The sequence below is a fragment of the Mesoplodon densirostris genome, chromosome 16 (genome assembly GCF_025265405.1).
Source record: "Mesoplodon densirostris isolate mMesDen1 chromosome 16, mMesDen1 primary haplotype, whole genome shotgun sequence".
In the NCBI taxonomy this organism is placed as follows: domain Eukaryota; kingdom Metazoa; phylum Chordata; class Mammalia; order Artiodactyla; family Ziphiidae; genus Mesoplodon; species Mesoplodon densirostris.
This window is the reverse complement of record NC_082676.1, coordinates 19058147-19081357: the sequence shown is the minus strand read 5'-3', so window position 1 is coordinate 19081357 and position 23211 is coordinate 19058147. Positions and strand designations below refer to the sequence as shown.

Below are 23211 nucleotides of genomic sequence, written 5' to 3'. Positions count from 1 at the left end.
GTCAGGGCTGGTCTCTGAGGCTGAGGGGGTCCCAGACTAAGTATCACAAAGGTTGGAGTGTCCTGGCCTCAGGCTGCTGGGGTTGGGGGGTTGTCTATCCCAGCTCTGTTCTCTGTGGTTTATGAGATACCTTTGCAGCCTCTCCGTTGGCTTTCATGAGGGAGACTGGACGCCAGCATTCCTCTACCCAGCAACCAAGATGCTCTGAGGACAAATGAGGTCACTTACGGTAAACACGCACAAAACATTAAAACACTAGCCCAACGTACATGACTAATTGTACTCTCCCACCCTCATACGAGGAGGTAGAATCTACTGGGGCAGGCTTGGAGGTCGAGTGAAACCAAGACTCTTTACTACTTCTACCCAGAAGGAGGGCTCCCCAAGTCTAAAGATCTACAAAGCAAACTGTAGCAGAGGTCCGTAAGGCCTTCTGGAACCACGGCCCACCCATGCTCCAGGCTGTTCATCCACTACCTGGTGGTACCAGCAAGGGACCCAGCAAGGGTGAGGCTGATGGGGCTCCTGCTCAGCCCCACCGAGACTTTGGCACTTTCCTGCCAGCCTCATTGGTAACTTCTGACACAGCTACCCAAAGCTAAGGATCACGAAGTTCTTAACAAGCTGTAAGAACTTCAGCTACTGAGGCATTTCTGTGTTTTGGGGCCTGTTCCAACCCACAGAGGTTCCCTCCTGAAGCCCCAGGTGTGTGACCTGAGGTGGGGCCTATGAAATGGGGCTTAAGAGAGTGGAGGCATCAGCTGCGAGCATTCAGACCCCAAGTCTGGGGAGCAGGTGCGGTGCTGCACCCCCTTCTATGGCATCTGTTTTAACTGGGTGTTCTGGTAGCTCAAGAGATAAATCAAGCCAACCCTCATGAATGATATTTAACAAGCCCCCAACAGGGTGTCCGGCATAAACTGGGCACCTAGGAAAGACAGTGGATTCCTGTGTGCATATGATGCATTCATAAAAATGCCCAGGCAGCAAGAGACATCCAAGTGCCACTGAAGTCCTCAAATACAAATTTGACTTTTAAACTTTTTTTTTTTTTAAATCCAGGATCAAGACCACAGACAATTTATTATGTAAGACATGGGGTGAAGAATGATCAAGGAAAGTTATGGCTGTGAGTGACATGGAATTAGATGAAAAGGCTCAAGTTTGCTGAAGAGAGCTTAAATTTGGCTTTTGCTCTTGGAAACGTCAAAATAATCATAAGAAGCACTTATGCCTTACAGAGCAAATAATCCACAGAGTGTCATTTTCATTTTGCAAACAGGGACACAATAGCAGTCACAGAGAAGCCTAAACACCCAGAGAGTTAACATACAGGTTCGATAAGATATAACACGGGATTTAGCATGCTGGTGGGTTTTAAAATCAAATCCATATTGAACCCTGTGACCTACTGTAGGTTCTAAGTGGAACCTGGGGAAAGCAGCTTTTCCATACAAAACAACGACAACAAAGAAAACCCAGGCTCTGCTGGATGTCTATAATACTCATTTGCAGTAAGGCTTTCAAGATACATGAATTTTTATAGCATTTGTATTTTAAGGATTTAGGGCAAATACAGTTTTTTTTCTACTTGATAAAAAGAAAATTAGTACTTAAAAGGTTCAAAAAATATATCAATTGAGTGATTTTTTTTTACATAAATAAATTATATTGATTTTTAGGATTTAACAGCTGAAAAAACCTTTTCTGCTTCCACTGGAGGCAAAACTGAACAAAATGTTAGTTAAATAGAGAGAGCAGCATTTCTAAGAAATCTGTTGTCAGCATTAGAGATCACCTATGCTACAAAGATGTCATTAAATAGAATTTGTTCAATTACTGGATTCTTTCTTCTTATATGATCAGTTTATAGAATTTCTGATTTATAACTCTAATTCATAAAACTGGGACTCCAATTTTTGAAAATACAGCTGATTGATTTTTTTTTTCCGGCCCCAATTTAACAGACTTCTTTGAGATGCTCATTTTGACATTTACATAATTTATAATCCCAAATGTATAAAAGACAATGACAAAAGCATCATAAATAAATAATGCAAACTGAAATAGTTATGTCAAATTTTTGGACCTTCTGATAAATTATAGCAAAACTGTAACAGAAAAAGTAAAAAATACAGTAAATTGTGACAACAAAAGGTGAAACTGGTACTAGTAACACTTCCAACATTTCTGACGGTCCTGCACAGCCCTGTGCCCCTGGGGACTGAACCACGAGCTTCTTTCAAGTCTCAGAGTGTGAACTGTGGGTGAAAAGTGACACCATCAGAAGGGAGGGACCACGTGGGAGGGAGAAGGAAAGCAGGTGAGGGTTGCTGGGGCCGGCGGGTTCTTCCCGGCCTGGGCAGCTGAGGAAGAAGGGGGAATAATGTTAATTTGCAACATGGTCTCCGCTAAATTGATGCTTTGGGATCTGGGTCCGACTGTAAAATATAAACCGAGTAGAGAAGAATCTGGAGAAAAGAAAAAAAACCTTTCACAGTCGCATTCCAAGAGGTGGTACAAACCTCAAACCCTGGCGAGTCTAAGAGTGTTGAGGGACTGTTTGCTTTGCAGGCTCCAGAAAGAGCCTGATTCTTGGCAAAGGGGAGCGTGATGTTAGGAGCCAGGAGGCCTGGCAGTGGCCAGAGCAGTCCCTAAGAGGCCTCGGCGGGGGCATAGCTAGTCGTGTGCAGTCCTCCACCCCCATCGTCGCCGGCAACGGCTCAAGGTGTGTACAGGTCTCTTGTACTGAGAACCCCGTTAACTTGGGAGAGGGGGGATGCGTGTGTATCAAGTAATGCCCCATCGGTATTTCTTCTTGCTGCAGGTGCCTGAAAACCCACAAAGGTGTTACTACCAGTAAGGTTTCTGTTTTAGAAAGAAATGAACATACGTGGTTTCAACCATTAATTATATACTTCTGCCTATCCTACTCGTTTAGTAATCATGATAAAACTGGGAAACATTTTAACTAAAAAATATGCACCAGCACTTCTTTCTCTGTGCTTTTCGGTTCCCCAACACATTCTTCCCATTCAGCACAGCTCATGGCAAAAAGAGCTGCTCTCTGCCTCTCCTTCGGCCCTTCTTCACTGGTAAATCCCTAGACGGTTTTCCTTTGCCATTTTTCCTCCTCAAGTAAGTGGGAAACTTGGAAGAGAAGGGGGCAGGGCGTGTCCCCACGTCTGCACTAACTACGATGGCTGGAATGAACAACTGGGTAACGGAGTGAGGATTCTGCGCCTCCTACACTAGGTCAACGACACTTAGCTGATGACGTGGCAAGACCCTGTGACTATTAACATCTGTTACCATAGTTCTCAGACAGGAAATCAGGTAGGTAATAGTACTTATGGAAACACAGGTTCTTATGACAGTGAAGTGAGGGAAGTAACAAACCTTGATGGGATAAGAAACTTACAAGTCATAAGAATTTCTTCAATGAAAAAGTTCTAATTGGTGACACTGTTAGAGTCTTGGGGGCCCCCTTCGCCAGCCTGTGCTGCGTGTCCTCTCTCTGGAGGCGCGGGGGCCCTGGATTCGGGGCAGCTCTGGGCACCGCCCGGCTCCCTCTCCAACCCGGGTGCAGGCTCTGGGCTGGGGTCCGGGTTGTCCCCTTTTGTTTTCTTCCTCATCCTCTTCTGGCTCTCCAGACCTACTATTTCCGAGTGTCTGGCCTGCTGCATGGCCGGCAGAGCCATGCCCATGCCGTGGGAGACAAACATGGATGGGTAAATGAGTCCAGGGGACACTCCTGGGATGAGAAACGGGTTAAAAGCCACAGGACTACTCGTAGTTATTGCGGGTTCGGCCTGATCGGAAAATGGACTAGGACCGGGCTTGTCTTCAGCTGACGTGTCCGTTTTGACATCACGGCCGCTAGGCTGGTCTTCTGCAGTCTTTTCAGCCGCCGACGTGCCACTCTTCGTTGTGCTTGACAAAGGCGCTGGCACAGCCGAGGCGCAGGTGGTGGCCATGGGGGCGTTGAGGAGCCCCCCGACCCCAAACATCTGGGGTACGGCGGCCATCCCCGGCAGCACCATGGGCAGCATGCTCAATGTGCTCTTGACCTCTTCACCCGTGGGCATCGCTGCAAAGCTGGCCGGGAACCCCACCAGCCCCGTGAGGGGGATGCTGGGCATGTTTCTCATGTTCTGAAGTCCGACCAGGTCCATCCCGGCGATCAGGCCGTTCATGAACAGAGGCCCCATCCCGGAGGGGGAGTCCGCCACGAGGGCGGGAGCCTTCAGGAGCTCGCTCCGGGGCCGCCTGCCCCTCCGGCGGGGGCCTGAGTCTCGGAGAACAGGCTCAGGAAGGGTGTGATTGAACTTGTTTTCTGGGAGAAACCCCTGAAAAAGGACGAAGAGACACAAGATGCTGAAGGTTACTGGATGGTGGGTGAGAAGCTGGGGGCTCCTCACCGGCCTTTCCTGTCCACCTGCCCACCCCGAGCTGCACAGCTCTGTGCCCCAAGGGCCTCTCCCTCGAGGCTGAGAGCCTGAAACCACCGAGCCACTTCCACTGTGCTCACGGCAGAGGGGCGCCCGCCCTGCGGAGCGGCTGCCGGAGCACTGGGAGCTGGAACCAGCCGAGACCTCAAATCTTAGTCGAGACTTTTTTTAATCGAGGGATAACTGACATAATATTACAGTAGTTTCACGTGTAAAATGCAAAAACAACAAAAAAGGACTTCATGAGTTTCCGTGTCATCCTTGCACAGGGCTGTGCCAGTCTTCTCTTATTTGAGTGCGTGTGCTGCCGAGTCTGGCAGTCGAGACCTGCGGCTGCGACCCCTCGGCTAGACCCCACATTCGCCTCCCTCCTGACACAGGACGGTTTTTAACTGAAGCCACAAAGCAGGGCAGGAGGATGGGGCTTGGGAGCAGGAAGATCTCAGTCCTGACCTAAGCCCCCAGCTGTGGGGGCAGAGAGGACAATGGTACCTAAATTAGATCCTCAGAAGATGCCACAGGTCTCTGCTTAAGAGGCAGTCACAGCAGCAGGTGAGTGGGCGACACGGGTCAAGCTCTCAGCGGGCTGCGTGCACGTGTGCACATCTGCCCTGACATGAGGAGCGGCTCAGATGCGCTGCTCCTCTCGGTAGTGAGGGTCTCAGCAGTGAGGGAACCTGGCCGTCGGAGGTGCTAACGAAGGGGGTGGTGATAATGGAAGAGCGGCAGGGCTCTCTGCTCTTTTTAGCAGTAACACGAAATAAGCATCTGCCCTGTGTCAGGCACTGGCCGACGGGCTCCGTGTGTAGGATCTCAATTCGTCGTCACGCCCACCCTACGAGTCGCTACTACTGTTACAGCCATTTTACAGGGAGTTCAGAGTTTCATACACACGTGAAAAATGTGCACTTGAATGTTCCCAAGTCCCCAGGAATAATACTATTTTTGTGGTCTTATATTTGTCCTTCGAAGAATTTCCCAAAGAATATTAAAGAAAAACCAGTCATCATGGGCAAAAAGCTTTACAATGGTGAACTTTGTTTGAGGAGAAAAGTCTTCTCAAAAGGCCTTGGTTTAGAAAAGCAGAAGAGGGAATTCCCTGGCAATCCAGTGGTTGGGACTCTGCACTTTCACTGCCGAGGGCCTGGGTTTGATCCCTGGTTGGGAAGGAATGAAGATCCCACAAGCGGCGCAGTGTGGCCAAAAAAAAAAGAAAAGCAGAAAGGGAGAAACCTCTGGAACCGTCGTGTTTAGTCACCTTTCTTTCTCACAAATCGAGAAGGGCAGGATTTGCCCCCAGGGCACAAGTGGTGGGTGACAGAGGCAGCAAGAGCCCAGGCCCTGTGGCCCCAGCCCACCTGATTCTCACACGTGACCAGCCACCGTGCTTTGAAAGCTCGTTTGTCCTCAGCTGCTGCTTGGGTCTGGGGATGATACCTGGGGAGCAATTCCTGCCTGGTTCCTGTCTCTAAAGAGAGACCGGTTGGATGTGATGGATGGAGCCAGGCTAAAAGTATCATTTCTCACTGGTCTATCTTGAGCCCATCAGGGCAGATTGCCTCATTCTGGAGAGACCACAGCCTCAGGCCCCTGCTGGGAAGCCCACCTCAGCCCAGGGCCTGGCCATGGTAACCACCACTCGACTAACAGGCTTTCCAAGAACTGTTCCCTGTAGCCCAGCCACAGCCGAGAGCCAGGGGAAGGTCCCAGCTGTGTCTTTTCCCTTTATACTCCCAAATGCTCATCCTCACCCTCCTCATTACTCTCCAGTGGGAGGGCCTGTTTAATCTTAGAAGTCTTTCTGTTGGGAAGAAAAGGAACCTCGAACTTGATGAATAACGCTTCCATCTTCTTTTCAAACAATCTGCTATATATAAAGCAGACGTTCTTTAACATGCTTTATTTTGAGCTCATCAGGGCATCTGGAGCTGGAGAGCTCACTTCGGGCAAACTGCATCCTGCAGGACCTTTGTTTGGTCCCTGTGGCCTTGCTCACCAAGTTCAAGTCGCACTCCTCAGGTACCAGGATGCCCCACCCTTGTTGGGAACGACTGATATAGACAACGCTGGGCCCTTTCAGAGCCGGGAACTTGCCCAGAAGGCCCAGGCTGGCTGCCTGCCCCCCTTCAGAGCGGGGGAGCAGCAGCAGAAAGGCCCGGGTGAGAACAGTGCTTCACCCCCAGCACAGTGAGGTGAGCTGGCAGAGGAAGTCGGCCCCACCTCTTCCTGCGGGTGCGACCATCACCCTAGCCAGCCCGTGGCTGCCCGCCCAGGGCCGATACCCCTCCCAGCAGCTTGGCGACCACACACCGCGGGCAAGGCGGGCTTTGGCAGCTCTCCTTCCTGGTAATTAATTACACCCTGGGAACAGACCTGCTTCCTCTTCCTGGGGAGGCTGGGGGGAGGGCAAGGAAAGGCAGATAAGAAGGGCAGACGCTCATCAACGCTGCAGGCGTGGGTGACCGCACGGGCACCCCAACCCTAGAACATCTTTCTTCACCAATACACGGCAGCATTTATTCCAAAGCCTGTGTGTTCCAGCTCTAAAACTTAACTCCTGGGCGGAGGCAGAGAAGGAGGTGGTGACCAAAACCTACTTACTCCTCCCAGGAAGGTGACTAGGCTCGGCCAGCAAACATTCCCTGAGTGCAAAGAGGCCTAACAACCAAACGCAGTATGAGGACCCTGGTTTAAAAGTCCTAAAAACAAAACAAAGCAAAACAGAAACTAGCCCTGAAAGACATTTCTGGGACAAGTGGGGTAATTGGAATATGGGCTAGCTACAACATATTACTAATAATGACGTGTGTGATGGTGGTAATAGTGATGGGGGAAAACATTCTCAGGAGACACATGCTGAAGTATTTAGGGGTGACATGGCATCTCTGCAATTTACTGTCAAATGGCTCAGCAAGAAACGCAAAAACACCCCCCACTACACACAAGTATGTAAAACAAACGTAACTTCACATATAAAATAAGAGGCATGTGCGTGTGCGTACACACATTTCATGATGAGCGACCACTATGTACTGGGCGGGCATCCTTCTTTTTTTTTTTGGCTGTGTCGGATCTTTAGTTGCAGCACGTGGGATCTTCATTGCGGTGCTCGGGTTTCTCTCTAGTTGCAGCGCTCGGGCTTCTCTCTAGTTGTGGCGTGTGGGTTTTCTCTCTCTAATTGTGGCGCATGGGCTCCAGGGCACACGGGTTCTATAGTTTGAGGCACGTGGGCTCTCTAGTTGAGGCGGGTGGCCTCAGTAGTTGTAGCGCATGGGCTTAGTTGCCCTGTGGCATGTGGGATCTTAGTACCCCGACCAGGAATCGAACCCGGTCCCCTACATTGCAGGACAGATTCTTTACCACTGGGCCATCGAGGAAGTCCCCCAGGGGGCATTCTTAAAGCTGAGTCCCGTGGCCTGACCCCAGTCTGTGTGATGCTGTCTGTGGGGCTTGGCTGCACACACGGCAGAAGAGGCTAAAGGCAGGAAGAAGTTCCTTGCGGGATCTGAATGTGTTTCTAGAAGAAATGGTAAGGTGTCTAGGGGACGGACACAGAATGCAGCACACCCTAGAGGCTCCGGTCCCAGGAGGGGCCTCGGGAAGGCCAAGCAGTCCCGAGGACCAGGCAGACGCGTGCTTTCTGTTCAGGCCTTACTGCAGGCAAAGGACCCCCAGGCAGGGCCTGAGTTCATTTAACAAAGGAGGGTAAACTCACCTCTGGTAAGAGGCTGGCTCGTAAGGACAGCTCAGAAATGAGTTTTCTGGCAGGGGGTCAGCGTTTGCAGGGGGGTGATGAACGTTAATTTCCAGAGAACATGAGGGAAATTGTTAGACGTGTAGAAAGAAATGAGAAAGTCAAGGGGGAAACCACGTCCTTAAACCAAGAGAGAGATCAGAGGCTCCACCAAGTAAGGACTGGGGTTGTCTCCTGACAAAAGGAGAGCGAGGGGAGGGTGCAAGCGGGGCCGAGAGAGACAGAGGGATGAGAACCGATGCGCAATCAGTCTGTACAGCACGAGTGGGTCTAAGGTGTGGGCTCCCGAGGATAAAGCAAGAGAGGGGGGCAAAGGGCAGCTTTTCTAACGCGACAAACCTTCTAACAAGCAGTGGGCCCCAGCCATCCTCCCCAGTGGCCACCCAGGGGTCCTCCTGGCCCCCCCCAGCATCTTCATGTCAGAGACCGCAGCACATGGGGATGGGCGAGGGCGGTGTTTGTCGGGCTGCTAGAGGAGTGACCCTCCAGGTGACCAAATCAGAAACAAGCTCCTTGGGAACATTAACGAGCAGGAAATGACTAGGCTGGGTGGTCTCTTGGAATTAATAAAAAGAAAGGGCATCCAGGAAATCCCCCTAAGAAGGGAATGCATACCCAGGAAAGCCCTAGCTGGCAGAGCGCTAAGGAAGGCGTTCAGGAGAGCCTGTGAGTTCAGAGGACGACCCAGGGAGGGCAGAGCCCCACGAGGATACTCAGAAGCGCCCTATTTGGGCAGAGCGCGCTTTGAGGAGGTTAAAAGCACATTTGTGTATCATTTGCCCAAACTCAACACATTTTCAGGTTGAAATGTTACCGCCCCCTAGAGGTTACGAGTTTTCTATTCCAAATTTGTACTCATCTGTAAACTATAATTAACTCAGATTCGTTCCACTACAAGTATCTGCAGATGTCTTTGAAGTCGCTTCCAGGCTCATGATTCTATAATATGAAGAGGGCAATGCTTGGAGTCAGCTGTTTTTCATTGCCAGCGAGGAGGGAATAGGAGGAAATGTCTTAAATGGTAGCCAGAAAAACTTTGATTGGAAAATGAAAATTTCCAGTAATGAAGTTCGTTAAACACTGGAAACAGACTCCTGATAAGGGTTAAAAGGTATTTTTCCCTGAACTGTCTAAAATGGGCGGTGGGGGGAGAGCACGGGGTGGGGGGAGCGGGTTGGGAATCAGGCTCTGGGAATGGTTTAAGTACAGACTTAACCCAAAAGTTTCAGAGGTAAAGGTTGAAAACAAACGACCACGGAGGCCATGCTGCTGGTGAAAACACCCCAACACCACTTATCACTGCTTATCAACCTCCTGTGCAGCTCCTGGTCCCCCCTGGTAAGGTTGCCTGGTTACCGCCTTCCCTGCTGGAGCTTTCTCTCTGAGTCTGTAAGACCCGGCTCCACCACGATGTCCGTATTCCTTACCCTCAGGCCTGGCTCCTTGGGGACAGCAGGAACCCTCTCTTCCCCACTCAGGGAGTTGACGTCTAATTTTCCAGTATCCTTACAGCGTGGCCTCCTCTGCTTGGGTTTGTCTGAAAAATTCTAGGAGGTAAATGGAAACCAACATTACAAAACATTCTGCCACAGATTCTTCTGATGAGGGTGGTGCCTCTCAGCTGGTTTTGCTATTTTCTCGCTCATGGCCCTCTGCACAGGACCCGTCAGGTTTGGCTGAAGGGAACAGCCCCTTGGCCCTCAGCCAGGCTCTGTCCTTGAAGCCACAGTGTTCCTGCAGCAAGCCGGAAGACAAGTCTCCTGTGGGGGTCTCCCGGCCCTCCAGACCAGAGCCCCTGGCTGACCCACCAGTTTCCCAGGGCACCGCTTAATCCCTCCGCTTTCCCCCTGATCACTGTCTCGGATTCTCTCTTCACTGCTCCCTACTTGGCAGGCTCCGTCTGTCTCTGGAGGGTGTGCATCTGTGAATGCATCCTTCTCCTTTCCTTGGGAGCTTTCTCCTGCCACGTCTTACTAATGAGACGTACCCAGGACAAAGATGGTGGTGGGGTTGACGAGCAAATGAGAAACAAAAAACCAAGAGAAGATTTCGGTGCTCAGGAGCCCTCTCCTCCAGATTCTTAATCTGAGGGACTGAGGGCAGAGGCCGTAAGGGGAACTGAGGACAAGTTCCTGAGCAGTAACTGAAACTAATCCATCACCTCAGAGTGGCGAGGCAGTGACTTGAAAAGAATACACAGGAACATTTCCGCAAAGTGGCGGCGCTTATGCAACCTAAAGAATTCTCTGTGAGCTCATGAATGGGATCGTTTGAGGGAAGGGAGGGCTGAGCTTGGGCAAGTTCTGTCCTCGTAAGACTTCCACGTCTACTTTCCGGCATGGCATGCTGATCTGGGCTGTCATTTCTGTTACTGGAAAACGTAACCAGAATTTAAACTGTTTTTCTCCACTTTACAATGATGTCCTCAGTGGACACCGACTTCTCTCAGGCTTCCTGGTCCTCCTGGCCCCCCCCCAGCATCTTCATGTCAGAGATGGCGCCGACACACACTCACCGCGCCGAAGCCAGGGACCTCGAGGGGGCAGTCAGCCTGCTGCCGCAGCCAGTCCAGCAGGCTCTTGCTGGGAATGGCTTTCTCGGCCTGGCTGCCGGCTCCCGGGGCCGGCTCCGGGGTCGAAGTGGCAGGCACTGGCCCTTCAGGAGGGTGTGAGGTGCTCAGGGGGGCCTGTCCTGGGTCTTCGTGGACCTCCTGGACGAAGGGAAGACAAGTACGTGCAGTTCGTCACGACAGAATGAAAACTAGTTTCTCAAAGGAAAACACATATGGTGCTGTTTGCATCTTCCCACCAGAACATGACTCTGCCTGTGCCTGACTACGAAGCCCCCCCCAGAAGCTCCTGACGTGTCGGGCGTTCCCTCCACCCGACGGCTCCTCTCCCCTCTCGTCTCCGTGGTAGACTTCTGTACCGTCCTGTCTGCTCAGGTTCCCTCTCGCCGCCTCTGTCACCATCACTGACAGTCCCGGCGACAGTGGCCACCCCGCTCCTCTCCCCCGTAGCACTCGTCACAGGTTTTCCCACAACAGAAAGTATCATACTGCAGCTGCCTTACCTAGTTCTCTCTCAGCACTGCCAAAGCCTGTCTTACTCATCTCTGTATTCCCAATGCCTATATGGGGTCTGCTGATAAAGTACAATGTCAGTGCTAAATAAATATCTGCATAATAAATTTTTCAAAATACTCTGAGGCCGAGGAAAAAAGTTTCACTTCTTCCATTGGAATTCTACCATCATTATAGGAAAACTGGCTTTGCACCTCTAAAAAATGAGACAACCTTTGTATAGACTTGGAGGATTGGACAGGGCAAGAACCTGCCATTTCAGCTTCCCAAATTATATAGAAAGTCTAAGAGGGAAACATATACCAAGCGATAGAGTGGAGCTCTCTCGCTCTAGAGAACCAAGTCCTTGGTTTGGTTCCCTGATCTGCCATTTACCACCTGGATAATCTTGGGCAAATTATTTAATGCTTGTAAGCCTCAGTTTGCTCATCTCCAAAATGGGAATAGTAACAACACCTTCACAGGGTTTTTGTGAAAATCACACAGGACAATCATGTAAAACCCTGAATGCAGTGCCTGGCAAAGGCACTCAATACTGTTCATTATTACTCCTTTTCAAGTAAGAAAACATGAAACGTGATTCCTGTTTCGGAGCTCAAAATTCAATAAGTGGGAAAAATCAAAATACAAACAGAGAAGTCAGTGGTCTTTGACACATTAAACAAAGTCTGAGGGGACTTCTCTGGACCAGGTGTGCAGTTTCTGCCCTTTTCTGTTGTTTACAAGGATCTCTGAGCTGAGAACACCTTAGTGTGACCTCAGGAAGCCTCACAGCAACCCTCTGTGGTAGAAGCTGCAGCCCCCTCTTTACAGAGGAGCAAAGGGGGGCGGCTCAAGGTGGCCAGCAGGTCAAGCAGCAGAGCCAGGATTAATGTTCAGGACGTCCTGACCCCCAAATCCCAGCTCCTGGAAAGCGCACTGACCTGGAACAATGCTGTTGCAAACACAGCCCTGCTTCTGCTTTACTCTTTGGATCACCAGTGGCTCCGAGACACTGGAGGCTGGGCTGTTACTGTGTGAAATGGTGAGACCTCCTGGTTCGTTTTTCCAGGTTGCATGCAGGTTAAGGGCCCTCGATGGACTAATACCTATTTCTAAAAGAGACTGAGAGCAACTGATGACGAGAAGATAAGCAGGACAATTGAAATAGGGATAAAAGATCCATAATCAGAAAGTGGTGTGTCTGAGGAAGAAGGGTTTGTTGCTCAGTGTACAGAGGTCCACGTTTGTACTTAGTGGCTCATATACCCACCAAGATCCCCGCCTGGAGTGTCGGCTCCTTCAGAAAGATGAGGTCCACGCCTCCGTCTACATGCTTCCGCCTCCCTCTCCGCCTCCTGGTGGCAGCGTCATCTCTCCTGAGGCTTCCGTTGACGATCTGTCCAGTCACTGGATGGATCAGGCCGGCTTGCAGAATCCCAGACAAGTCCATGCCAAGGGCTCCTTGAAGTGAACCGATAGCCCCAATCTTAGGGGTGCTGGTGCTCACTGGGAAAGGGGATGTGGCCCCCGGGGACCCCTCCGATGGGCACGAGAGGTCTATCGCTGACTCTCCATGCCAGCCGTTGAGGACGATGGGGGGGTGCCCATGGGTGGCGGGGAACTGCTCCAGGCCCCGGGTCTTTGCGTCCCTCTCCACCTCGAACTCATAAGGACGCCTGTGCTTCTGTTCATCCTTTGTGAATACCGAAGCCAAGAAGCTCTCCTGCGAACACACACATGTGGCAAGAGAGGTTTGAACGCCACCTCTCTGGCTGAATGCCAGCTCTTTCTAGGCCCCATTTCCTTGGGGCTAGTAATCACCTTCTCAGAACTTCTTCTAACTCAAACCTTCTCAAACTTTACTACTAAATCACCTGGACAGCTTGTTAGAATGCAGATTCAACTTCAGCGGGCCTGAGATTCTCTGTATTTCTAACAAGTTCCCAGATGCTGTGAAAGCTGCTAGTCCATGAACTATACACCTGAAATTGCAAGATCATAGTTTAGGGAATCTCAACCTCAGCTGTACATCAGAATCAACTGGGAAGTTAAAAAAAAAAAAAAGCCAATATCGAGTCTACACCCTGGACCAATTCAGTCAGAATCCGGAGCTTCTCAAGGTCCCCAGCGGAGTCCAGTGTGCAGCTGAGAGTGCGAGCTAGTGTGCTAATAACCACACCTCCTTAAACTTGACCTTTGAGTTTATAAACCACAAATAAAACTCATGCCTGCTTTGACTCCCCTCATTTCTATCTGCTGCCACCGTTCTCAGTCCTCAAGTGTTGAACATCCCAATCCGTTCACGCCTCCCCTTCCTCATATAGTCATCAGTCATCACGACATGCCAGCCAACTCCCCCACCTTTCTTTGGAGCCACTCTGCCACTAAGCTGGTCTAGAACTTATCTCTTCCTCAGATGCCCACCTGCCTCCCAGCCCTGGAGGCACAGCCCCTACCTGACCCCCATCTCCCATGAACCTGCACACCACTCCCGCTGAGCTGCAAACGCACTTTCATCACGACTTCCCCGCTCCAAAACTGCAGCCTCTGCTGCCTACAGGATAAAATCCAGATTCCTCAAAGAACACTAATGGCTTGACCCCAAAAAAAGAAAGAAAAAAATTCCTCTCCACTCAGTATTTGTTGAATGAATGACTCAATTAAGAAGTGCAAAGCGTCCTCCTCCTTTGTTTCAAGGTCAAGAATATTCTTACAGCCTCACCTTCTGCATCTGGGCCACCAACGCTGCACCACTGCTGAAGACGTGTTCTGATGCCTCTGGCTCTGAAAGGCTGCTGCGGGGACCAGCGCCGCTGGTTAACACGGGGGTGGGCAGTGCGGCTGAGGGCTCATACTGCTGGTTGGAGGGCCACTTCCCCTTTAACACCACATGGCAGATGTTATCCAGGCGGTTGATTATCACGCGATCCTATAAAAAAGAACAAAAGCTCTGAGGAATGAGTACCAAGTTACCCAAATTCACAAAATCCCTTGAAATCAAGTGGCAAGTTTTTTAACCAGAAGGAATTGATTAGAAAAGGGCGCACACAAATGGACTCACTTTACAAGTCTTAAAAGAAATGGTATCGTCTGGACAATGAAGATTAAAAGCCACAGCACTGTAAATACGAAGATACGCTGACACTTCTGTCTTATGGTCTAATTAGGCGCATATATCTTTAATGTAACATAACTAGTACCTTTTAAAGATACTAAACATTTGTCTGAGTCTGCTTCTCAGAAATATTCTAAAAGGTTTAAAGGAAAGGAGTCAAAGCTGAGGATGCTCTGGGTGAAGTATGCAAGCTCTGGGAGGTACCTTTGGCCACTCGGAGAAGGAATAGAGGGTTTTCTCCTGGAGCAGCTGTGCAATGGTGGGAGCCCGAGCCTCCTGAAGGTTGTCCCCGAGGTCCCCTGCGATGCCCGAGGTCGAGTTCTTGCTCTCCTCCTCAGAGTATTTCCCTGGATAATCTAGGAAGGAAGGTTAAAGGTTAAAAAAATGAATTAGGCGCACGGGAGATACTAGTGATCTGAAAGATGAGGACGTCTGATCTTGTTTTTTAATGAGCCCAGCGTGTGCTCATTTATTTTAAATTGAATTATTAATTACCATGCTTTCTATTTCCAGAAGCACTCTATCGGTTAAGCCATAAAGGCACACCCTGCTCTAGGGCTACCCATGCAAGTCATCCAGTTAAGAGTCTGCATCCACAACCAAACAACAACGACGACGATGAAGGACCGCAAAGAGGCTTTCCTGTTTGGTGCAGTGGATGAGAGGCAAGTGAACATTATGCTCTGATACAGAACTGGGGAGAGTGTAGGAAATGTAACACAGCAAGAGGCTGGTATTAATGTCGAAGGAAGAAAAGTCCTGAAACTTACAACGAAGGTAAAATAGACCTGATTTATATAAAAAATGATGCAAAGAAACCTAGAATGTTTAAAGTACGTCACTGATGGAAAGAAATGGAAATGCTACTCATTCTTTCAGTCTTCAGTGGTGAATGTTTACTATCACTTGTGAAACGGATCTTCAAAGATCCACTGAACGGAGATGACAGGGAATGAACTGTGTGTAGCATAACGTCCAGGAAAAGTTGCGAACCTCCTTCATGGTGAAAGGACACAGAACGTCTATCCTCTGAAACGTGGTGGTCTCACTTTTGACTATGCAACAAGTCTCCCAGGGGGCCGCAGGGACCCCCCCCCCAACCCCTCACCAGGAGCAGGGCCTTGCTAGGCCAGGGGATTCAAGGATAAACAAGACAGATGTGGCCCTGGCTTTCTAGGCTCTTACAGCTCCATGAGCGAAAGACAGTTGGGAAAATGCGCTAATTATAAACGAATAGTTACAATTATAAACCAGGGTGAGGGCCATAAAGGGAAAGAAACAAGGTGTCATGACAGGGAATAAGAGGGAAAAACCGACTGGTAGAAGGGAAGGCTGGTAGAGAGGACCTCTCAAAGGAGAGACCACCCACGAAGATGAGGAGGCAGGGGGCGGATCATCCGGAACATGCTGGGCTCTGCAGGCCAGGACAGAAAATTTGAGTTTTATTCTAGATCCAATGGGGAGCACCGCTGAAAGGCTTTAAGCAGAAAAGCTGAACTTAAATTTTAAGAAAAAAGCGGAATGCTGCGTGAGGGAAAACCCTGGAGAAGGAGCCAGGAGCCCGGGCACTGGCCCTGACAGCTGTGCCAGTTACTGCTCCTTCAGCGGCCGAGCTCCATCCTCGGAAGTAGGGCAACCCCCTCTGCCTCACCTCTCCCACATCTCATGTGTGGAGGAGACCGCTGGGGTCTGTCAAAGCGTCTTTAAAAGCACTGGTGCTAGGGACAACCCCCGGCCGAGTGTGTGCGATGCTCACCAAAGCCTGCATCAAGTTCACTGCTGTCTCCCAGCCCAGCCCAGCCGGATGCCACGGCCACCAGAGGAAGTCCAGGCCAGCACAGCTCTCCTCTAGCCCATCCTCACTGGACTGTCTACATTGCCCAGGACTGAGTACTCGCTGATTTCCCCCACAACAGAGTTCCAAGAGCAATGTATACGTGTAATTCCACACGTGGCAGGGACCCTTCGTGGCCTGGGGCAAGGTCTGGGTTGGCTCCTCCTGGGTCAGCTGGGGCCACAGGCCGATGAAGCTCCTTTCAGTTCAGTTTCTATGTCCTCAGCTTGGCTGGTGTGTACATTTTAATTTGGGTTCAAAACCTTTCCCAAGTTATCATGAGGCTAAAACCAAAGGTGGGAGTTCAGAAATAAAAAGGAAGTGGGACAACCCAGGGCAGGGTTTCCCTCTTTAGATGAAGTCACTGCCAGGGGGGAGGGGCCGGCCTGACTGAATCCCTGAGCATCACTCGGCCCCTGGCACCAGGCCAGGCACCTACAGGGTATTTTTTGTTTTTTTGACAAGGATAAACAGAACTATCTTTTGTTCACCCTAATATGTCCTCTTGGGTCTGAGGACATAAAGACAACAGTGAAAAAGTTAAGACCCATTTGTTGTTGCTCAGGATCTCTAATCACTGTATTCATATCCCTGCAAAGCATATACAAATCTCAGGGTCACCTAGATTAACATTTTAAAATCCCTTCCTTACCTACGATTTCCCTATTTAAAAAGATCAAATCTATCTGCATTTTTTATTGAGTGGCATGTAATTTGGTTATTCTTATTTCTGTTGAGTTACTTAAAGGAATCTCAACCCAGTGCACCGACATTACAACACAGGGTTTTGACAAACACGTGAATAAACGGCACAGTCTTTGCTCACCTTAATAAAGATCACGTTTATTTGTATTTTTGTGGCGTTCCTGAAACATTACCTGCACCTCCGTTAAACTGCAGGTTCTTGGCGTTCCCTGGCTGTTCTACTTTCACCAGCACTTTACCTGGTGGAAGAACGAATTCCTTCCCCTCAACACTGTATCTGGCATCTATCATATAACAGCACACAGCCCCTGCCCAAATCACGCAGCTGACACAGCCAAGGTGCTACGATAGTCTACAATCATCCTCAGTTTTCTGGAATGATCAGAGTTAAGCTACTCTGCCTCATTTCAGACCAAGGCCTGTGACCTTCGCTTTTAAACAACACGGTGAGTGTAAGCAGGTCCCTTGCAGAATCTGTAAAACCCTTAACACCGCCCCCCGCCAACACACTCGCCCTCCCTGTCTTGCGAGAACTGGCTGATCCAAAATACAAGATCCCACACACTGTACCTTGACTCTGGCAGTTCCCGTCTCTATCATAATCGTCTTTACTCTCAAAATCCACGTCTTCCGCCTTGAGTTCACTGCCTTCGAGATATGTAGGGAAACCTTGTTTCCCTTCTGCACTTTCTTTCCAGGGTTCTTTCAAAAGTTCATGCTTCACCTGAAACAGCTCTGGCGGAAGAGCGGTGAGCTCGCCCCCCATTGTGACATTATTGGCTTTGCTTTTGTACAGGTGTGGGTTGTAACCCTGGGGTTTCTCCACTTCAAACTGGTCATTCTCGAGGCCGTGCGTCCACCTCTCCATGTGTTTGCAGTGACACTGACAGGCTGCGGGAAGAAAAGCGCCCTGCGGTCCAGGATGCTGGCTTCTGGCCGCCAGGCTTCCTTTCTTGGCTTCGTCCGCAAGAAAGCCACTGCAGCACTTCTCCCCTGCCATACGAGCAGTGGGCTCGGTAAGAGGCGACAACTCCAGCCTTTCCCGCGTGCCTGCGGCCAGGTCTAGGTTTTCCTCCTCATTTTCCTCCTCTTCCTCCTCCTCATCACTGTGGTTCCGACCCAAAATCAATTTACTTTCTAAACTTTTGCATTCTAATAAATCAATTAACTGCTGATCTGATGACAGGTTTCTTTTGGAGTCACAGACACTAAGATTGCACATGTCAACAAACCCGCTCTCATTTCCTTGGTCCAAGGAAGGGGAGGCTGTGCATTTGGTTTCCAGCTGCCCAAGGCTTTCAGGTCTCTGCCCTGCCTCGCTGCAGCAGAGTTCCTCTTCCTGTGAAAGAGACACCAGCAAATGTTTTCCATTTTTAATGTTCATTTGAGCTACTCCTGCTTCTAATGTATCCATAAAAGAGGGGCCTGAGGCTATTTCTGCCTCGTGGCCACCAGGCTGGAAGTTTCCATCTCTGCTGGTTGCGAGAGCCACGGCGTCTTGTCTGGATTCGGTATTGGTACCTGGGCTCTCCTGAAAAGAGAGTGGCTCCTGGCTTAGTGCTTTCTTACCATACATCATGCTCTCCAAGGACTCGGGCAGCAGACTCTCATCACGGGTGATGGAAATGACATCCTGAACTTTAGAAATAAAGTTTTCACAAGTCATGTCAGATAAGCTGCCCCGAGGTGGACCAAGATGATCATCCCTACCTTCTATTTTCACTAGATTCTCGGGTTCATTTTCAAGGGACTCGGAAGTCCTGCTCATTTGAGTATACGCAAGAGATTCATACAGTTTGGAGTTGGTCTGGTAAAGGCAACAGAGACTCCCTGGAGCCCGGGGGTCGGTTCTTTTGTGTTGGGCATAGTTTCTGTAGGCGTCCAGGAAGGACAGCTGGGGGTCGGTCATGACGTAGTAGTCGGTGCGGTTCAGCCCGTGCTTGGCGGTGCCGATCAGCAGGTCCCGATCGTGCTTTCCACACTCCCACCAGACGGGGAGGGAGAGGCTGGGCCTGCAGAGCTGAAGGCGCTCGTGCAGCTGAGGACACTGCAGCACTTGCTCCCGGACCTTCCGCAACAGTTCAATGCGGTACAGGGTTCTCGCGGCCCGCTCTTCAGTGATGGGTTCAACGCAGATGCTGGGATCTGGGGGGCCTGCAAAGGTGAACACAGAGCCTGTCACTTAAGGTGGCCCTTGGACACTTCCTGCCCACCTGAGCGCCTGCATCTTTGATCTTATAGTTTGACTCCCTGGGTCCTCAGCAAGGCAGGGCCTTAGTGGCCCCACTAAACTGAAAAGCTGAAAGAGAAGGGAAGGTTTTTATGAAACATGGACAGACCAGTGAAGGTGAAATAAGAGCCTGAAAACTCCAGTTCGGGAAATATTAGTTCCTGGTCAATAAGCATGGACTAGGTACCTTCTAACTAGGTACTTTATGGCTGTTATTTAGTTCTCATAAGAACTCTATGCTATACCATCATTATCCTTGTGTAAGGCTGAGGAAGGAGGCTCAGATAAGCGAACTTGCTCAAGGTGGCAGAACCAGGACTCCAGTCCAGGTCTTGTCAGCATGACTCCAAGGTCCAGATCTTTCCGATCTATGCAGCTCCCTGGCTTTAATGAAAACAGCCTAACTGTGCCACAGGCGGGCAGAAGGCGGGGTGTCTGTACATGCTGCCGCCAGCCCAGAACCCCCACTGAATAGGCTCAACATTTGTTTCAGTTTTCCCAGAATACAGTTATATGGTCCAGAGCGAGTTAATCTACGAGTACGAGACTGAAGAGGGACAAGGAGGAAGCTGCTGCAAATTCCAACCAGGAAGAAATTTCTTAGAAGAGGTCTCTAGTGGAGCCCAGGGAGTTTAAATGACAGCCACTAGTTTTCCATAGCTACAAGTCAACACATGAGAAAACATTTAAGATTTAATCTAAGGAGAGTGCAAAGCTCATAGTAGGATAATTCTCTATGAGACTTAAAAAAAAAAAAAAAGCATACTTTGGAAAAGGTAATTAATAGTAGTTTCTTAATATTTCTGTCACATTTTAATCTGAATTTCAATTTTCGGTGGAATCACATCATTTTGGGAGAGAGATTTTATTTTATGAGGGTGGACCCAATTAGAAGTCCGTGGATTTGTGAAAACCCACGGGTCTTTACCTGAATTCTTCATGTCGGCTCCGCGTCTATAGTTATACCTAACTCTGTACCTTGAAAATAAGCACGTTCTCTCCTTGTCCCACCTGGGATATAGTGACAGAGACTGTCCTCACCACCATCCTTCCAGGCTGGCAGACGACAGACGTGGCGGCACATGGCCACGAAGCTATAGAAATAGTGTTCCAGGCTCTCGTCCGACTTCTTGTCCAAACGGGAAATGATGCGAAACTGCGTCCAGTCAAAGGTTTTCTTTTCTTGATCATAAACGACACCAAAGGAAGACACTGTTCTGTAGAAGTCTGCTTGCTCTCTCCTAGTCCACCTAGAGAGGGAATCAAAGAAGGAGAGTGAGCTGTTTTCTTTTTTTTTTTTTCAGTTAAAAAAAGCCAACAACTACGTACTGAGCACCTACTTGGGAGAGCCCAGGAAGTCAAGAGAGCAGGCAGAGCGGGTCTATTTTACTGTTTATTTTTATTCAGGTTGACTTGGGTGGAGGGGCTTATAACAAAGCAGCCCCTCAGCCTCTACCACCACCTTCAAATCATATGTGCGTACTTGAGATCTTAATTCGCCAATTTTATTTTATCTTATTATCATTATTATTTTTGGCTGTACTGCACAGCATTTTTTGGCCATCCTGAGCAGCGGGATCTTAGTTCCCTGACCAGGGATTGAACCTGCGACCCCTGCAGTGGAAGCGTGGAGTCCTAACCACTGGACCACCAGGGAAGTCCCCTTGATTCATTAATTTTACAAATTACCTAATTCATTTCCTCTTGTGGGAGATAAAGATTTTAATTTAAAAGTACTCTATATGCTTAAACGTTCTGCCATACGACAACAGAGAATCACAGAATCCTGGAGGGACCTTTCAAGCCCTTAAATTCACTTCCTTCATTTTACAGAGGGAGACACTGGTCCAGAGCAGGGAGGAGACTCCCTCAGCCACCCACCTCCCTGACTCCCATCTCACACTGGCTTCCTTCCTGGTCTCAGGTAGGCAGGTTGCCCACAACAATCATCTTTCCTAGGACACGAAGGTTCTCTAGATTTTATATCCTGCAGGATTAAGATAATGACTTATGGAAAATGGATTATTATATACCACTGTAGTCTTCACCAGGGGCTCTTGGGCACGGTACTCGCCACCCCCAGAGGCAGTGAGCTAGGAGAGGGGTGAGAGGGTAAGTGGAAGAGTGAGAAGCAGGGAAGGAGGGGCTCTGGTTCTCTCTTTGGAGCTAGATGGGAGAAATCTACTCCCCCAATTACCAAATTTCATAAAGTCACGAGTATACAGAAGTATCAATAATTGAATTCACTATGTGGTATTCTTTTAATTCACTGGGTGTTACACCAAAAGGATGGAGAGATATAAAGACTCAAAGAACAGCAGCTTTGTTGATTTGCTCTCCTGGCATCATTCTTAGCCTGTGCTGGCCTTAGGCAGCCATTTTTACCTTAATTCTCAGATGGGCAAGTAACTCCTTCCTTCTGGGCTGGCATTTTATGGTACTTATTGTTCTCAAAGGCTTGATAAGGACTGTTGGCTACAATAAGACAACTTCAATGCACACTATTCACTTTGCTGCTGAAAGAATATGATCTGATACATGCTAGTGTGGTGTTTAAATCACATCCCCAGAGACTGGGGTCCAACTTAGGGAAGAGGGTAAGGTTGGAAAATCACACAAGTCTGGGAACTGTGAACAGAGGGTGTCCTAGATATCACCAGACTCCCCAGTCAGCACGAAAACACCACTGCAGTCGGAGGCTGGATTTAATTCACTCTAGAGACAACCTGACTCTATATGAGAACACTGGACACACCTGGCCCCCAGCTGTTGGGTTCCCTTTGTCACCTTTACCCAGTGCGCAGCTCAGCACACCCTTTTGGCCACTGGCTTTTACCTCTTTTGGGCTTCCTTGTTGATGAGATCCATCTCTGAGGACCTCCGGAACATCTCTTCCTGGACCCAGTATCCCTGGTTTCCTGGTCCCAGGATTTCAGGTCGGCAGAGCTCCTTGCGGTTACAGCGCTGGTAAATGGTGACCAGGCGTCGGAGACGAGCTGTGAGTGCAGACGAAACTGGCCAGGGTGATTTGTCTGGGTCGGAGCCATCCTGGGCTTCAAACATCAGTGAGGATATTAGTATTTACAAACAGAACTAAACAAAGGCAACTGGGTTTTTTGGTGGTTGTGCTTCCCCTTCGTTTAAAGAAAACTAAAGCTGACTCAGTAACTTAATGGAAGTAGCTGCTGTTCAACAATCAGCTCGGGAGCTAGGCACAGCTGGAAGGGCTGCAATTGCACTTTAGAAGCAGCTTTAGGTATGGTGGGTTCTGCTCTCTCTCCGGTACAAATGTGCCCGTCTGTGGGGGCAGAACTGACTCAAGGGCCTTGCTCTAAGGCATCGGCTTAAGTGGATGCTCTGTGGCCGTCTCCATTTAGAACTAGGGGCTTTTGTGTAGCTGGGCCTTCCAAACATCAAAGCCTCCGTTAAGTTTGAATTCAGAAAAACAAACAAACAAAAGAACAAACCAAATACCCCTAACTTTTCTCAAAAAGAAAAAAAAAATCACTGAAACCACGATTCCTTTTTATCTTTCAGACTCCATCCTGACTTCATTTCACTGTTGAATTCAGTGCCAGGTGGAGAAAGCTGGCCAGAGCCACATTAACGCTCCCTGTGTGACTCCCGCAGAGTTTGATGAAGGTCAACTTAATTGGCTTTTAAAAAGAGCCTCCTTAAAAAGCAGCATTTTTTTCTTTTTTATTACACAGGAACTCCAGGATAACTACAAACAGGGACCTTACTTTTCTTTGCCTTCAGAAGGACACAGTCTCACCTGCCCGGCTGTCATCCTTCTTTTCACCAAAAATGCCATCACCTCCATCACTGGAACTTTCCTAGGGATAAATGAAGTCATGCTGTCAGCAAAAATGCAGCTCTGAAGAGGCCAACTCAGAAACCCAGTCCCTAAACAGAAGGAGTAAAGAGGCACAAGAGACATCCCCTGCCCAAGAGCATCTCAAAGATCAAGGTGGTCCCTGATGAATAAAGCTTACTTATGCACAGAGTCTTAAAAGAGCCAGAAAGCAGTTTATTTAAAATAAGCACTTTTCCCCCCT

The 23211-nt window shown here is 49.3% G+C and overlaps 1 protein-coding gene across 3 annotated transcripts in view; it reads right to left on the bottom strand.

Annotated features, from left to right (window-relative positions):
• Positions 1-1102: 1102 nt before the first annotated feature.
• The window catches only part of CHD6 (chromodomain helicase DNA binding protein 6), a 227244-nt gene continuing 205135 nt past the window's right edge, over positions 1103-23211 (bottom strand). For 2 of the 3 annotated variants that reach the window (XM_060079536.1, XM_060079537.1), the window contains 10 exons: positions 22929-22989; positions 21990-22206; positions 20165-20403; positions 17494-19077; positions 14589-14740; positions 13992-14198; positions 12540-12992; positions 10721-10915; positions 9633-9752; positions 1103-4349 (listed from right to left, as the gene is read on the bottom strand). In XM_060079536.1, coding sequence (XP_059935519.1) covers positions 3453-4349; positions 9633-9752; positions 10721-10915; positions 12540-12992; positions 13992-14198; positions 14589-14740; positions 17494-19077; positions 20165-20403; positions 21990-22206; positions 22929-22989 — 4125 coding nt within the window. In that variant the 3' untranslated portion in view covers positions 1103-3452. The remainder of the gene's footprint in view (positions 4350-9632; positions 9753-10720; positions 10916-12539; positions 12993-13991; positions 14199-14588; positions 14741-17493; positions 19078-20164; positions 20404-21989; positions 22207-22928; positions 22990-23211) is intronic. The other variant, XM_060079538.1, reaches the window with a different exon arrangement.